General features: G+C 39.4%; 1 protein-coding gene across 1 annotated transcript in view; it reads right to left on the minus strand.

Annotated features, from left to right (window-relative positions):
- LRP2 (LDL receptor related protein 2) overlaps positions 1-17,540 on the minus strand; it is a 237,804-nt gene that overhangs the window by 155,371 nt on the left and 64,893 nt on the right. Inside the window, exons 5-13 of the mRNA XM_003824300.6 lie at positions 17,119-17,229; positions 16,667-16,780; positions 14,779-14,895; positions 13,394-13,546; positions 11,580-11,699; positions 5,432-5,560; positions 2,917-3,086; positions 1,939-2,162; positions 319-525 (exon numbers count right to left, since the gene is read on the minus strand). Of these exons, the coding sequence (XP_003824348.3) occupies positions 319-525; positions 1,939-2,162; positions 2,917-3,086; positions 5,432-5,560; positions 11,580-11,699; positions 13,394-13,546; positions 14,779-14,895; positions 16,667-16,780; positions 17,119-17,229 (1,345 nt within the window). The remainder of the gene's footprint in view (positions 1-318; positions 526-1,938; positions 2,163-2,916; positions 3,087-5,431; positions 5,561-11,579; positions 11,700-13,393; positions 13,547-14,778; positions 14,896-16,666; positions 16,781-17,118; positions 17,230-17,540) is intronic.

Here is a 17,540-nt window from a genome sequence, read left to right on the forward strand (position 1 = left end):
ACAAAGCACAAATGAACTCAGGAGTGAATGAAAATAATGTGCATCATGTGGGACTAGGGGAGGAGTTGGAGAGGAGAAATCAAAGAACAAATGCTGGAGGTTATATTTAATGAGCGTTTACCTCTTGTGTTATGGGACACAAGAAAAGTTAACAAAACAGAGCAGGTCACTTCATGCAAATGTCAGTACAAAGGTCATTAAAGCTATCATGTCCACCAACAAAGCAATATTTTAATTCTGGTCCTTTGAGATTTCTCTCCAGCCATTTTATGCACTTTCCCTGCAATAAAGCCATAAGCCATAAAAAATACTTCTTACCTTTGAATTCCATCATAAGTTACAGTTTCAATGTAATCAAACCGAGAGTCAACCCAGTAAACACGCTTCGATATCATATCCAGAGTTACCCCAGCAGGCCATCCCAGCTTTGTTTTCACCAAGTCTTTACGGTTGCTGCCATCCATGAATGCCCTTTCCAGCTTAGGTTCCCCAGAAAGGCTCTCCCAATCTGAGAAAAATAAATAACTACAAAAGAAAAACAGAAGATGAAAGAATCTGGTATTTTACAAGTTAACCTGGGAATTTTTTTTAATAGTGTGTTTGGATCAATGGAAATTTTATCCAGCTGATTAGAGAACCACAGTATAAAACAACAGGGAAATTAAGTTTTTTTTTTTTTTAAAGAGACTGTGGGGGTCAATCAGGAGTGTCAACAGTTCCAAATAGCAACTATTATGATGCACTAATATGGCAGTCTAAAAGTTCACAGGCACAGTGGTTCATGCCTGTGGTCCTAGCACTTTGGGAGGCCAACACAGAAGGATTGCTTGAGGCCCATGTTTCAAGACCAGCCTGGGCAACATGGCAAGACCCCATCTCTACAAAAATTAAAAGATTAGCTGGGCATGATGGCACTTGCCCGTAGTCTCAGCTACTCAGGAAGCTGAGGTGGGAGGATTGCTTGAGCCCAGAAGTTCAAGTCTGCAGCATGCCGTGATTGTGCAGCTGCACTCCAGCCTGGGCAACAGAGCAAGAACCTGTCTCAAAAAAAAAAAAAAAAAATTCATATTCACCTTCTGAACTTTCTCCTCTCTTTCCTTTATTTGTCCTTTGCTTCTCTTTTTTATACCCAGGAAAACTTACAAATACCTTTTAAAAGAAGCTATCAAGCCATTTTGCTCCTCAGTTTTCCATTCTGAGGCACAGAGAACATTTCCATCATTTTCAAGGAAGGATAGCTGATATAATGAAGTAGAACTGAATAATCATCATTCACAAAGACTAAAATAGCCTAAAGCTTATCCAAGGGTCCTAAGACCCAATTGTGAAATTCTAGGAGAAAGCTAAGTCTCCTATAACACTTCTCAAATGTGAAGATTGGGAAATTTAAATTTAAACCTGAGGAAAAGCATTATCGGTGTTGTTGGATTGATTCAGACTGAACAACTTGTAATGAGATATTAGCATTGATATCTCAATCCCAGCCTGTATCAAGAAAGTTCTGAAAGGAATAGTTCCAACCTCCATCTTTAAAAATCTTTACAGCTAATTCATGTTAGAGTAATCATCTTAATAATAATGAAGCATAAGTAATGTTTAGTTGTAATAATATTATTAGATTGAGTTAGAACACAGAATCCAATCTCTTAGCTAGGAAAACATGGCAAACACTAAGAATAAAATTCACAGCCCCAAAACAACAAGTATTTTTAGTACACCACTAGGTGTGTTTGGTTGACATGTCCTCAAATAGGATTATATTTAATAAACTCTCTTAAAGCTTCTATAAATAAGGGCACAAAATAGACATGGGTTCTAGAATATACAGCCTAAAAGAAATCAGAATGAGCCTTTGATTAATCCAGTGGATGTTCAGTGTATAGAGGGAGAGAGAAAATTCTAAAAATACAGGAATCAATATGTTTTCACATCACTTACCCAACAGTTGGGTCCACGGCAATTCCTCTAGGATGCCCCAAGTTTTCAGTTATAAGGGTAACCCGGTAGCTTCCATCCAAATTTACCATATCTATGCGGTTGACCTTGGTTTCCACCAGATAGATTTTATTATTAACCCAGTCCACAGCCAGGTTCTCTGGGGTTTCAACAGAAACATTGAGAACCTCTTGGATATTTAAACCATTAATGTCAACTGAAAAAACCTGAAAGAAAAACCAAAGTTATTATATTTCTTCAGCATCACTAACTACGTGGTTTGTTTTGATTTTTTTTAGCTATAATCAAATCAGAAGTGCTAAAAATCTAAATTCTCAATTTTCAGAAATGTCATGCAAGTTATCATTTAAATAAATGAGAATTGTATTAATGGTATAATAAAATGTAAGAAGAAATAAATAAAATTCCATAACTCTTTAAGAGTTTCTGAAATTTATGTTTCAAAAATCTCCATTGCATTACTCCAAGATGAAATTAAACCTATCACACTTTCCAAATAAGACAGTGGAACAAAATTTTGGCCATTAAACAAAATACCGTCAATATTTGTTACTCGATCCCGAATTACAGTTCCATTTAGAAGATGCAGGTAAAAATCTGATTTTTATCATCCAGAAAAGCAGTGTGCTTTTTACATTTTAAATGATCAAATTTCAAAAATTACTACCAAATATCTATCCAGTTTTGAAAGAATGTCTACTATTTCTTTTAATTAGGCTCCTGGACTCCACTTCGAATAAAATTAAAAGTTGCTCAAGGCTAATCCATATAATAGACTGCTTTGTTTAATAGGTCACATGTAATAGTATAGCATGGAAAAGGTGCTGATTAACATAAAATATCTCAAGGGCCTTTTTTGTTAGAAAACAAAGGAACTTTCCCCTCTACTCCCTCTAAAAGTGAAAAGCTATCAACACTTTGTGCTCAGGGTTCCATTCAGCTACTGAAATTTCTATTTACCTTATTTTGCACGGTATCTGTCCAAAAAACTCTTTGCAGGTGATAGTGGAAAGCCACACCCACGGCCACTCCACGATTCTGAGACTCCACTAGGATCCGGAAGCTCCTTCCATGAATATCACCAATTAACAAATCCCGACCATTGGAGAAGATAATGGAGGCCTCGCCAACTAAATGCGAAGAAGGAAGGCATCACCACTCCTTCAGATGAGCAAGGATGGTGAAGTAGCTTACAAATGATATGCTTTCTGCTTTTTCAAATGCTATCTTCTAGGTTATCTTACCTGATTTTAACATAAACCTCTGAGGCAGACAGATAGCTATCATTCTATCCATTTTACAGAAGGGCAAATTGAGGCACAAAAAGGCTTAATGAAGCGTCCAAAATCTCAGTAAGTTAGGAAGAATTTGGTAAGAATTCAAGCATTCTGGATGCTAGTCCAATGCACTTTCAATGACACTGAGGAGAGTATTTCTCAGATATTTTCGAGACTCCTTGATGATATGGGCACCTTAGCCCCATGTGCAACTTTAGATTTTGTTAAACACAGAAGACATTTTAAGGATTACCAGGGAATCACTCTGAAAAAGATGGTAATGGTGGTTCCAAATCTGTTCTGTCTGTTTACTCACAGGTATGCAAAATGATATATGAACAAGGTATTAATTGCTGTCTTATTGGCAATAGCAAAAGATAAGGAATGATATAAAAATTGATCAGTAGAGGACTAGTTAAACAAATTATGAACATAAAAAAAGGAATATTATGCCATTATAAAAAAATAATTAAGGCCGGGCGCAGTGGCTCACACCTGTAATCCCAGCACTTTGAGGGACTGAGGTAGGCGGATCACCTGAAGTCAGGAGTTCGAGATCAGCCTGGCCAACATGGGGAAACCCCGTTTCTACCAAAAATACAAAAATTAGCTGGGCATGGTGGCGGGGGCCTGTAATCTCAGCTACTCAGGAGGCTGAGGCAGGAGAATCGCTTGAACCCGAGAGGCGGAGATTGCAGTGAGGCAAGATCTTGCCATTGCACTCCAGCCTGGGCAACAAGAGCAAGACTCCATCTCAAAAATAAATAAATAAGGACGGATGCGGTGGTTCATGCCTGTAATCCCAGCACTTTGGGAGGCCAAGGCGGGTAAATTATGAGGTCAGGAGATCAAGACCATCCTGGCTAACATGATGAAACCCCGTCTCTACTAAAAATACAAAAATTAGCTGGGTGTGGTGGCAGAAGCCTGTAGTCCCAGCTACTCGGGAGGCTGAGGCAGAGAATTGCCTGAACCCGGGAGGCGGAGGTTGCAGTGAGCCAAGATGGCGCCACTGCACTCCAGCCTGGGCAACAGAGCGAGACTCATTCTCAAAAATAAATAAATAAAAATAAATAAATAAAATAATTAAGAAATAACTTCATGTGCTGATATGGAAAGCTCTGGAAAATATCTTCAGTACATTCACAAGATGCAGAACTGTGCATATAGTTTACTACCATATATAGATATGTAAATACAGTTAAATATCTATATTTGTATGTTCTTGTTTATTCATTAAAAAATCTCTAGAACTAAAATAAAGAAATGGCAATTACTCATAGGAAAGAGGAGGTGAAAACCATGCAGAGGGGAATAGTTATGGAGGAAGGCATTTCACTACATATCTTCTTATAATTTAAAATTTGTGAACATATAAATATGTTACCTATGCAAAAATAAACACATTGAATTGTTAAAAATCCGCTGAACCTAAAAGTTACTACACAGCAAATCAGGTATTTCTACACAAAAACAAGTAGAAAATGGGCCATTCTTCAGTCATGGGAGCAGTTAAGTTTCAGAAGACACCAAAGACACTTCAAAATCAAGTGTGAAATAACTATTGGAAAATAGGAGTTTATATTGAGACCTTCGTCCGGAGAAATCAACAGCGACAAAATGCTTTGAAGCCCTCATCTATTTTTTGCAGATTTTCTCCATGACTTTTCTCTACTACTCTGTACTACTCTCTACTTTTCATACTCTTACATTGATTCCAACAAACTACCCAGAGTTAGGGCATTCAAAAAATTTTTAATCCAAATTTAGCATGTCCATTTGGAAATGCCCCTAAATTTTGCAAGAACACTGTGAAAATTATTTCTGTAGATAGTTATCACCTACTTTTGTGGTAGGTAATTAATTAAAAGTTAAATGTCCAAGCCAATCAAATGTAGGCATAGCATTTATTTCACAATTAAAGGTGGGTGACATGATAGCCTAGGCAAAGTAAACAAGCAGCCAATTAAAAAATATTAATAATGGTCACCATTAATCGACAAATTGGTCCTTAATAATCAAAGTATGAAATTAATGTTGACCAATTTTTCTAGGCAGTAGGAGCCATCCCTGATTTGTAATGATAAAGCCCTGCCAACAGCAAAAATGCTGATAATTCTGTTGTCATCAGAAGGAAGGAAAGAAGCTATTAGAATCTGTTTACTGTTCAGAGACACAGGTGTCCATAATTTACTCACAGGAATCATTAGCTTTGCAATACTGTCCACGCTCCAAGATATACCCTTCTTCACAGTGGCACAGGTGACGGCCAGGTCGGCTTTCACACTTCTGGTCACAAATTCCCCATATCTGGCAATCATCAAACTCTGCCATATGGAAAATACACATTTGTAGTCAAGGTTATCAGCATTTATTAAGCACTCTCTGACAAAAATCCTAGATAAGATGGCCAAGAATGTGGTGTTGCCCATGTCTAAATAAACACCCTCTGGAGTTAGGCACAGGTTCTAAGAATTTATAACAACCATCTTCATGTAAGGAAAAAGAACATTTACATCATTTTTTAAACCTACATGAAGGATAACTTTACAGAAAATGCACAACACTTCCTGAATTCATAGCCCTATGGTATTGCATTTCATTTATTAATGTTAGTCTACAAATATATAAATTTTGGTGTAAATGTTTCCCTTTAATACTATGCTTTCCAACATGGTAGCCACTAACCCCCTGTGGCTATCTAAATGTATCTTTAGATTAATTAAAATAAAATAAAATTAATAATTTGCTTTCCTAGTCACTTGCCACATTTCAAGTACTCAATAGCCACATATGACTAGTGGTTACAATATGAGAGAGTGAAGATACACATTTACATCACTGCAGAAAGTTCTATTGGACAGCACTATTTCTGAATAAAATAAGACCTGCCTATAGACAGCCCCTTAGGAAGAAACAAATCTATGACTGCAATAAAGTACTTGGAAAGGTCTATTTACCCAGCTGTCTTTCCTCTGATGTCAAAAAATTATAACCAAAATTAAATTGAACTTCTTTTCAAGACATCAAAAATTTCTTCTCCTCTACTTATTGGTTAACTTATTATTCACTCATTTAGTAAGTGTTCATTGAAGTCCCTTACATGACAGAGCTCTGTTCATTACCAGAGAAGTCCCAGTTCTACTGTGTAAAAATAGCTCCAATATAATTGACATAAACAATAGAATATGGAGGGGAGAACAGAACAAAATACTAGAAGAGTCTTTCTTAAAGACTATAAGGCTTCAGGGGTGCAGAAATTGGTACATCTGACTTTCCAAGTCCACGTCCACTCTCCATCATCCTTCAACCTGCTCGCTTCCCTGGGACGATGACCTATACAAACTATAACAATAGAGTTCCCACACCCTCTGGTTTCAGGAAGTTCTCAAGTAGATTATAATTTCTGAAACCACTGCACTCCCAAGTCTAGAATTCTCCAGATTTCTATGATCTGATTGCATTTGCAGCAACTGTCAGAGTTGTGAATTGGGTTCAACCATTTCTGCTGGGTGGCCCACCATTCCACAACCCATCAAAAGGCCAAGTTTCTTCTCTTTTCTTTTCTTTTTCTTTTTTTTTCTTTCTTTCTTTCTTTTTTTTTTTTTTTTTTTTTTTTTTTTTTTTTTTTTGAGATGGAGTCGCAGTCTGTTGCCCAGGCTGGAGTGCAGTGGCACAGTCTCGGCTCACTGCAACCTCCGCCTCCCGGGTTCAAGCAATCCTTCCACCTCAGCCTACCGAGTAGCTGGAACTACAGGTGTGCGCCACCACACCTGGCTAATATTTTTGTATTTTTAGTAGAGACGGCATTTCCCCATGTTGGCCAGGCTGGTCTCGAACTCCTGATCTCAAGTAAGCAGCTTGCCTTGGCCTCCCAAAGTGATGGGACTGCAGGCGTAAGCCACCACATCCAGCCCCAAGAAGGTTCTTCTAATGATCCCATTTTCCCTGCAGATTAAACATAACAACATGAACCAGCATATCTTTCTTTCCAAGGACCGTGACTAACCAGAGGAAAAAAAACCCAATCCGATCTGGACACTACCAAGTGAAATGCCACATGAGGGTGTGAAATGCCCTCACTGATGAATCCCTTCTGTCCCCTTAACTCAGCCCTGAGAAAGCTCCACCTAAGGCTTTGCCTCAGCAGGAAAAAAAGTACAGGACATTCTCCCTCAAACCCCCAGAATGTCATAACTTCATTTTGAATGCAAGATCCATGAGACTACGTCTAAGGATCTGGAGTCACTCTAAGCAGAAGTTCTGATGTCAAACAGAAGGAAACCAAAGGTGGAGAAGTTATAACTAGGAATTCTGTAGCACAAATGCCCTTCCTATCACGTGCACTACAAGTGGTTTAAAGATTTGAATGAGTGAGCCAGGCACAGTGGCTCACGCCTATAATCCCAGCACTTTGGGAGGGTAAGGTAGGAGGATTGCTTGAGTCCAAGGGTTTGAGACTAGCCTGGGCAATATGGCAAGAGTTTATGTGTACTAAGAATTAAAAAAAAAAAAAAAAAATTAGCCAGGCATGGAGGCACGTGCCTGTAGTCCCAGCTATTCGGGAGGCTGAAGTGGGAGGCTGCAGTGAGCGTGATAATGCCACTGCACTCCAGCCTGGGCGACAGTGAGACCCTATCACAAAAAAACAGGATTTGAATGAGTGTATAAAATTGCTGTCACTTTTGTGACAATAAGATTGTATCCTTGGATCACTATAGAGAAATATGAAGGTTAATTAACATCCATCAGCAGCCAGAGTGAAGACAAGAAAAATAAAAGTAGAATTGAGGGTTTTCGTGAGAGTAGAAAAGATAGTGGAAACCACACAAAACACTAAAACACTACTTTACAATCCCCCTCTCACTCCAATACCTTTATCTATTTTTCTTTCCTTTTTATTCTTTGTCTCCTCCCACCAACAAATACTGCTGTGAAAATAATTCAAAAACCCCTTTTTAACTGAGACCCCCTTGACCACCCTCTGATCCATCTGGCTGTGTGAAACCCCACCATGCTGAATGACCTCCCTGCCCTCACTCTGCACCACGATGTCATTCTGTCAACAAACAGCATGTCCTGTCAATCAGAAACAATGAGCCCAGTAAACTGCTTCAGCATGCCTCAGAGCTTCCACTGCCAGGTCAAGACTACCAGAGGCAGATGAATGGTAGAAAGACACAAGATTTCGTGTCAGGATTATTCAATGTTATTCTTGATTACCACCGAGGTATTCACTGGGGAGCCATGTCTAAGATAATAAATGTTGCATAGGTTTCCAACACCTGAAGCCTGTGTAATGCGTCAGCCATGCAGAGGGTTATAGCCATACAGAGAGTATTTGTTGAAATGAAATGCTTGAGAGAGCAAACCAAAGCAACAATTCCCCTAAAAATTCAGCTCAGCTGAAACAAGTGTAACTGGTTTCCTAACGTCATGTATTTAAAGAGTTCTCTATAAAGAGAGAAAAATACAGTCTTCTTTGAAACAAATGTGAAATAAATGTTAACCCAGCCTCAAAACTCAGAGGCAAATGACACATTCTTGAAGGACAGCAAAGGTCACAGAAAAGGTCTCTGCAGGTGGCAGGAGGCCTCATATTCACAAAGGCCCTCAAATGTAGACTTTTGAGATTATCTCCAAATGAGGTTGTCTGTACTAAAGTCCCAGAAACGCGCTGGCGGGAATGAAAGAAGATGTCTGTTGTGGAACTTAAAATTAGTGCCCCAGTATTAGAACACACTACTTCCAATGTGCTATTAATTGTGGTATCTTCTCTAATCCTGAAATTATCCTGTGCACACATAATACTGCAATATTCTGCCTTACATTCACTAGTAGGTTAAATGCAAAATTTTATAAAACAAGAACATTGTTATGACAGCCTTTCGCTTTGTGAGAGGCTATTGAAAATTGAAGTGGCCTCAATCTCTGACATTTAGAAAACCCTAGACGTTTGGAAATACAACCCAAGGCTCACTACAGACTTATATGTTGGAAAATATGGAAAATGTGTTATCTGGGCTCTAGGGTGGAACAAAAAACTGAGAACAGCTTGTGGGGCATCACAAGACTGAATTAGGGATTCTGAAAGAACAAATCACTTTTCCTGAAAGGACTTCATGGCCTATCAAGTTTCAACTGTAAGACAGCTCAGCCCCAACTCCTCTTTGGGAGTTGATAAAGGAAAAAGAGAGAAAAGCTGATGTAATACTGAGAATGTGGCTTCTGGTATTTCTATTGGAACTTCTTTTCTATTAAGAGAAAAGGAAAATGCCTAAAGAACTAAAAGGCTGGGAATGGGATTGGCAGCTGGGTAGCAGTGAGGGGGGCAAAGGAGCCTGACATTTGCTAAAGACACAGGAGTGGCCTCACACCCACAGACGAGCCCCACTCTGAGCAGAAGTGAGGCTGCCCCTTTGCGCAGGGCTGCCTGAAATCCAGGCAGGGCTCCCAGAGTCAGGTCACCACCTAACCAATAAGGGCATTCGTGTGAAAAGTATCTGTAAATTACTTGAATGCATTCCCAATATAATGGTAATGATAACAATAAAACACAAAATGTGCCCTGCAATCTTATTTAAGTCCAGTTGCAGATCATAACTTTTATTTATAAAATGTTTTAAAATGATTAGAAATTTGGGGGCCTTCTTAAATTATTCCAGAGTTCACTTAAGTCACTTGATCTTAAAGTACCTTGTTGAATATAGTTACTTAAGAGGAGCAATTAGATGGGCAACTTTGGGACGTGGTCCTGATATTAAGAACCTACAGTTACCCACTATGAACACAAGGAAAAGCTCAAATGGATTGCTATACTGGATATAAAAATCCAATTTTTTTTTAGCATATGATAGGTAAGTGAGCCGAACGATTATAGTTTTCAGTAACGCTGAGGAGCAGACTTTCTCAAGAATTTCAAGTTTAATTTGCAAACCAGAGTTTATTTCTGGTATCAATACATTTTTCTGTTTGCTAGCACTTCCGCTGAAGAATAATAATAATAATAAAGAAAAAAAGAAAGGCTTTTCTGGCTATGAGTAGTTGTTAAGATTATCTGTATTTGACAAAGTATAATTATGTTGGAAGCAATGAGCTGAGACTAAAGACTGAATAACTGCATTAGGTTTATCTATATTCAATAATTTTTACCAAATTTTACCAAAGAGTTCTAAAATATTAAAATTTTAATATTTTAATAATATTAAAATAATAATTTCAGAAGAAATACTTTTCTAGAAGCATTTCTTACACATTTCATGTTTGTTGCTATCCCAAAAGCCCTAAAGAATACCTCACATTTCTAAGGAATATCAAAAGAATATAAATATCCTGGGAAAATTCTGAATCATTTTGGAGACCCATAGATGACTACCAAATTTTAATGAATAGTTTCAATTGCCTTCCAGATGCCTTTTCCCAACAGCAGTAAAAATAGTTTTCTTTAAACTCCCTCTGTGATCACTTCCTGCTAGTATGTTTGTTGTTCATGTATCAAAAATCAGATAGAAGGAAAAAAGATCAGAGCACCAAAAACTCACTAAGAAAACAAAAACTGATGATAGTTGGTCATGTCTAATTCTCCCATCATAAGGCCCCGTCCTAATCACAGTGAGATATAAAGCTGGCATCAAAATCAAAAATCTCATTGGGAGAAATCATTTCTGAAGTCAGAGAGGAGAGATATGAGGAAATAGTTGGTGTACTGGTGTCTAGTTTAATGCCAGCCACCATCTGGAAGCACCATGATAAAGAATCTGCTCATCTTGAATGATAGTTTCAAGTGGATGTCACAATCAGTGGAATGAGTAGCCAGCCCAGCAAAGGCACTGGCCCACCAGTGTAGTCACCTGAGCAATGACCTGGTGATCTCTGCTGTGTCAGGTAACAACTCTTTAGTTGTGGGATCCTGGGGATGCTTGTGCATCCTGGAGAAGAGGCCAGGGGAGCAAGGTAGGGGTGCTTGCTGGGCTCAAGCAGCAGCTATCTACCAACCTCATGGAAGTAGTTCAGTATTCAATAACCAGTATGGCTGCACCAATCCTGATGCCAAATACTTGAAAAGAAAACAGAAAAGGACTACCGCCCTCATCAAGTAATGGATAGGTTCCAGGTAGCTAGTCAACTCGCTCATGACAGAACCATTCTTTTGCCTTGTACACCACACCAAACCTTCTCAGAGTTAAAATTCCCTATTTGCCAGGTTTTCTGTGAGGTCTGGGTTGCTCTTTGTTATGACAGACCATGACGACTCTCCACAAGTGCAACCTCCTAGATGTCAGAGATCAGGGGACTCATCAGTGTACTGTAATGAAAGACAAGTAGCCGCCACCCCCCATCACTTACCAACACAGGTACGGCTGTCATTGTGGTTGATGATATAACCTGGGGGACAAAAACACGCTCCTCCATATGGCGTCTCATGGCACTGGTACTGGCAGTTCAAGGCAGAGCACAGAGTCATACCTAAACGAAGAAAAGAACTTTGTTAAATGAATGGTGACCTCTGGACAAGACTGATTAATCTAATAGCTTCTTTTTCCATGAGTAGCAGCTAAGTAAGCATGAAGTAGATGTACAGAAAAATCTGTCACCCTTCAAAGCTTACTGCAAAACTTTGCAATAAAAGTTCAACTGAGACAGGAAGATTGCTTGAAGCCAGGAGATCAAGACCAGCCTGGGTAATGTAGCTACACCTCATATTCACAAAAAGTTAAAAATAAAAGCATTAGCCAGGCACAGTGGCTCACAACTGTAATCTCAGCACTTTGGGAGGCCAAGGCAGGAGGATCACTTGAGCCCAGAAGATGGAGGCTGCAGTGAGCTATGACTGCACCACTGCACTCTAGCCTGGGTGACAGAACAAGAGGCTGCCTCGAGTGGAAACAAAAGAAAAAAAAAGCTCCTTTTTAAAGTTATAACTATGTGCAAGTATAAGTCATTAAAAGTCTTATTTATGAAAAAAAAATCAGGTCATGCATGGGTCTATCTTTGTGTCTACATAGTAAAAAGGGCTAAGAACTCCCAAGTGACTGGAGCAAGAATAAGCCCTAAAAATATTAACTGTGGCTGGCTTCAAGAGATGGGATTTCAGGTGATTATATTTTTTTCTTTTGGTTAATTTTTATTTTCCAACTTTCACACTGTGACTACATATCTCTTATTAATTTTTAAGCTTTTTTAAATGGGCTCCCAAATGAAATAGAGAAAAAAATGCCATAGAGGTCTCTGCCTGTTTAAATATTATATACAATTTTTGTCAGGAAACAAAAAATAACCTTGGGGTTGCAGTTACATGGGCACTTCTAGGCAATCACAAATTTAGTTAGAGTATATTATTGATGAAATCAAGGTTTTAAATGGCATTTCCTTACAGGACGATCAGCTGTCCACAGAGTTGATGGGTTGTTGGTGGGGTGAATATTCTACAGTCCCAAAAAAGGAGAAAAAAAATCCCTAGTTCCAGTCGGTTTCCTCATAAATGAGTGTGGTCACACAACACATAATCGAACAACACTGTGCATGGCCAACTCAGTTTTGCCATTGGAGAGTAACTCAAGGTACATAACCCAGGAACCAGAAGCTTTTTTTTTTTTTTTTTTTTTTTTTAGTACAGCCAGACAAGGCCTTTTTCCATAAGTATAAGCCAGGTAATAAAATCTCCAGAACATCTTTAAGGTCATCAAAATTGCCATTGAAACAATCCTCCCTGTGTGTGTGTTAGGGATTAGGAACGGGGAGTTGCTAAAAAATTGTTAGGCTCTTCCCATCAATAGATGGAGTCTATTTCTTCCATCCACGCTGGGTTTGGCCAAGTATATTGCTTTGGACAATAAGACTAGAGCAAACTTGGCATAAGTAGAACCTTGAAAGTACTTGAGCCCTAGGGTTTGCTCTTTCAGCCTCTGGGTCAACAAGGCTAGGCTAGCCCAAGCTTTTACTGCAACATCCTGACGTGTGAGTGAGCTGATACAGGCCAAAGGAACTACCTAGCCAACCCACAGAACTGTGAGAAATAAGACACGTTTCTCAGTTTATGCCACTAAGTCTTGGGGTGCTTTGTTATGCAAACGCCAACAGATACACTGTATTTGAACGTCTGTTCTAGAAAACAGAATTATCTTTATCTGAAAGCTACCCAGGTAAATGTCTATACTCACTACAGTATTTTCCGGTACTAGTGTTGTTTTCATCTTCTCTTCCTGGGCAATCTAAAATCCCATCACAAACTTTATAAATGGAGATGCATCGTCCCGACTCTGGGCAAGACCATTCTCTTGGGGAACATTTATGAACATCGTGAGGACTGCTTTCTATGGGGGGAAAAGAGAGAGTTACAGGCCATAGGGGAGGTACAGCCAGCTCTTTGTTAATCAGTGGTTTAAAGAGGATGTAGAGCAAGTTGAAAAAGAGAAATCTATAAATGATCTACATTTTACAATAAGTTAGTGATTTCTAACTCTACCACTAGTCTTTTACTGAGATTCTAAGGAGAGGCATAATGGAATTACTCCACTTTTCCTGGAAGAGGCAGCCCCCAGTCGGGTTATAAGAGGAAGAAGCAGATACGGGCCTCAATTATCAACAAACTAAATTCATGATCCCCTAAGAAAAGATGTAGTTATTTAAATCATGAATTATAGAATTAGGGCCATCAAGTTAGGTCCAGAATTACTTGAATGTGTGGTTGGGCTGTTTGATTTGCTTCGTTTATTTAGTGAAATGTCAACAGTATAAGAAAAACCATAACCCAAATGTAGAAAAACCACTTTCTGGAACATAAAAACATAAAACATAGTTTTAACAAGCATTTCCCTTATCATACCTGGGATTGGAATGGTGCAGGTAACTTGCTGTAGGGTATGGGTATTAGTAACTGCTAAATTGTTGGAGGTACTGCTGATGATATCAGCAACATAAAAGGGTGAATATCACTGGCAATTTCCTTCTCACGGAATCTTTAAGCACTTCCCTGGATAGTAGCTTCTCCTACACTTACCAATCCCCAGCTCCAACCCACGTGTTCCCAAGGTGGCCTCTCTTTCACCACTGAGTGTCAGTGACTCATTTGGGAATCAGAATTTACAAAACCAAAACAAAAAAATAAGCTGAACTGTTACCAAGGTTCAAAGTCATTTTTAAAGATTGTAAGGTCTAAGACAAATGACATTTTCCCTATTTTCTTTCCTTCCCCAGCCTATTAGTTTTATATAGTTTTAAATCTATTTAAAACAGGCAGTCTTACAGGGAGAAAGTCAGACTGGGGTATAGAAGAGGCAGAGACTGTCCTACCTATTTTGCCTTAAAGATAGAAAGGAGAGGATTATAATTTAATCTGTATTTGTGTTCTGAATCTTCTTAGGAGAAGTTAGCGCAGTCACCTCCTTCTTCCCCACCCACTGAGTTCCTAAACAACCCCTTCAACTCCAGCCAATCCTGAGGCTTGCTTGTCACACAAAATTTCTAAAAAGGAAAGGAGAAAAAACAAGCGCTGGAAAACACTTGAAGAAAATGCTTTTCAGTAGGAATCTCTTCCCCTCCTTACCACATCCATCTTCATCTCCATTATCTTTACAGTCATCTTCTCCATCACAAACCCAGTTTTGATAAATGCATCGGCCACTGGGGCAAGTGAACTGGTAACCACCGCAGGTCGGATAGTCTGGAATAAAGCAACAGCTGCACTCCAAAGACACAAATCACCGGGAAAAACTGAAAGTGCTCTCACCTCACTGCCTAAGCAGTACTCCTAGAAATTGAAATTTCTATATCAATTTAATCCCTTAGATATCTTGACAAAAATTTTTAAAAAGCAGGAAAAAAAAGAGAGAGAAAGAAGAAGATAACAGCAGCTTTGGGTCCAGGAAATGAACTCAGGTGCTGGTTTCTGTTTTTCAAGATTAAAAATTAGATCAGCCTGGGCAACATGGTGAGACCTCATCTCTACCAAAAATACGAAAAATAAAAATAAATAGCCAAGCATGGTGGTACATGTCTGTAGTCTCAGCTACTCGGGAGGCTGAGGTGGGAGGATGGCATGAGCCTGGTGGGGGTGTGTGGAGTTGCAGTGAGCCAAGATCGCACCACTGCACTCCAGCCTGGGTGACAGAGTGAGACCCTGTCTCAAAAAAAAAAAAAAAAAAATTAAAAACAAGATGGTTTGCAATGCGTTGGCACAGAACAGAAAATGCAGACAAAGATGCTGCAGACATGACAACATCCAACGTTCTCATACTTTACTACAAGCTCCGTAATTGCTAATCTATGACCAAATGATTCTGAGTCAACCATTCCATGATGTCACATTCTCTTTAATTCTCTGTCACTGAAATAAGCCCAGGTTCCAGAAAGGAAGTCAGGCATGGCTCATTGAAAATTAGGGTGATATCAAAAATATTTAACAACACCCTAAGGCATGGGTACCAACCAATCAAAAGAGGTGTGGAGGGAAATCATACATTCTAGTAAATAAATCACCACTCAAAGCTGCCAACTTACTGAACACAGTAAAACTCTTTCACAGAGTCTTCTAACTTTACTCTTTCCAAAAAACATAAGTGGAGAGGTGGCAACAATAAGAGAGGTCATTTGCATTGCAGGCAACAGCATGGACATAAAAGCAAGGTCAGAGTGAAGAAGTGGAGGCAAGAAAGCCACCTATACCACACTGAAACTTTCAGGCTGGGCGTGGTGGCTCATACCCATAATACCAGCAGTTTGGGAGGCCGAGGCGGGCGGATCACTTGAGATCAGGAGTTCGAGACCAGCCTGGCCAACACGGTGAAACCCCATCTCTACTAAAAACACAAAATTAGCCAGACATGGTGGTGCATGCCTGTGATCCCAGCTATTCGGGAGGCTGAAGCAGGAGAACTGCTTGAACCCAGGAGGCGGAAGTTGCAGTAAGCCAAGATCGCGCCAGGGTACTCCAGCCCGGGCAACAAAGCAAAACTCCATCTCCAAAAAAAGAAAACGAAGAAAAAGAAACTTTCCTGACCCTCCAACTTTAATGCAGCAGAAATTTCAAAGTAAAGAGGAGAGTTAGAGCCACTCCTAGGAACTTCCTTTCCCTTAAAAACACTTCTCTCATTCTACTATCAAGGTTGTCAGAGGTATGGGTCATTTGAGAATCCAGTGATACAATATATCCTGTACCCCTGGAGCCTAAGGAAAGAAGGCAAACTGTCCATCACCAGCCCTTTACATCTACACAGATCCTTGGAAAATAAAGGAGCCCAGGTCGAGCAACACCACAAAGGCTTGTGCCAAGACCCCTAGTGACCGTCTGATTCCATCTTCCATCAAACGTAGTGACTCTTCTCCTTGAAAAAAAGAGGTACATTGGTGGGGGAGCGGGGGGATAAAACAAAACAAAACCGAAACAAAACAAAACACTCCCAACAACATGACCCAGCATAAAGAAATCACCGTACTGCAAGCATGTTCATCACTGCCGTCTTGGCAATCATTGTCATGGTCACAGACATAAGCACGAGGGATACACTCTCCACTGCCACATGAAAACTCATTGTGCAAGCATATCTCAGCTGCAACAGAAGGTTAAGAAGGGAAAGAAAAGAGAGAAGTTAACTCCATTGTAGCCATTTAATCTCAAAGGAAGAGCATCTCCAGTTTAAAAAGGGATTCTTATTAAGCAGTGGTGTGCTGGTAAATGTTTAAGAACCAGTTATCCAGGAACAAAAAGGCCCTGGTTTGTAGTGTTTGCCGATTTCCAGTGTGTAAATACTCCTACCAATGGCTGACTTCAAACTACCAACATGAATTCACTGAACCTAAACTTGGGAAGAGATGTACATATTGGCTCTCTCAAACCAGTATAAACCAGCTTCAGCACACAACTGCACATCTTGTGCACAATACTTACTGCAGTTGATTTCATCTGAGGAGTCCCTGCAATCAACTTTCCAATCACACTTCTGACTGGTGTTATAGCAGGCCCCATTGTCACAAGTAAGCTGCTCACATGTTGGGTACTCTATTGTAAAAAAAAAAAAAAAAAAAAGGAAACAGTAAACAAACCTTAAATTTCCTTCAGCAAACATTTATTGAGTGATTACTATATGCAAGTCACTAAATGCATATATTGATACACAAAAGAAATATGCTCCCTGGCTTCATGGAGAGTAAGGCTTGACAGGTGAGACAGACATTAATCAAATAAGACACAAATGGTAAACTACAAACTGGGATAAGTGCTAATGTGGAAAGTACAGAGGACTGTGAGACTGCATAGCAGAGAGATTTGGGGGCCCAGAAAAGTATCCCCTAAAGAAATGACTTTTGAGC

The sequence above is a fragment of the Pan paniscus genome, chromosome 13, assembly GCF_029289425.2.
Source record: "Pan paniscus chromosome 13, NHGRI_mPanPan1-v2.0_pri, whole genome shotgun sequence".
Classification (NCBI taxonomy): Eukaryota; Metazoa; Chordata; class Mammalia; order Primates; family Hominidae; genus Pan; species Pan paniscus.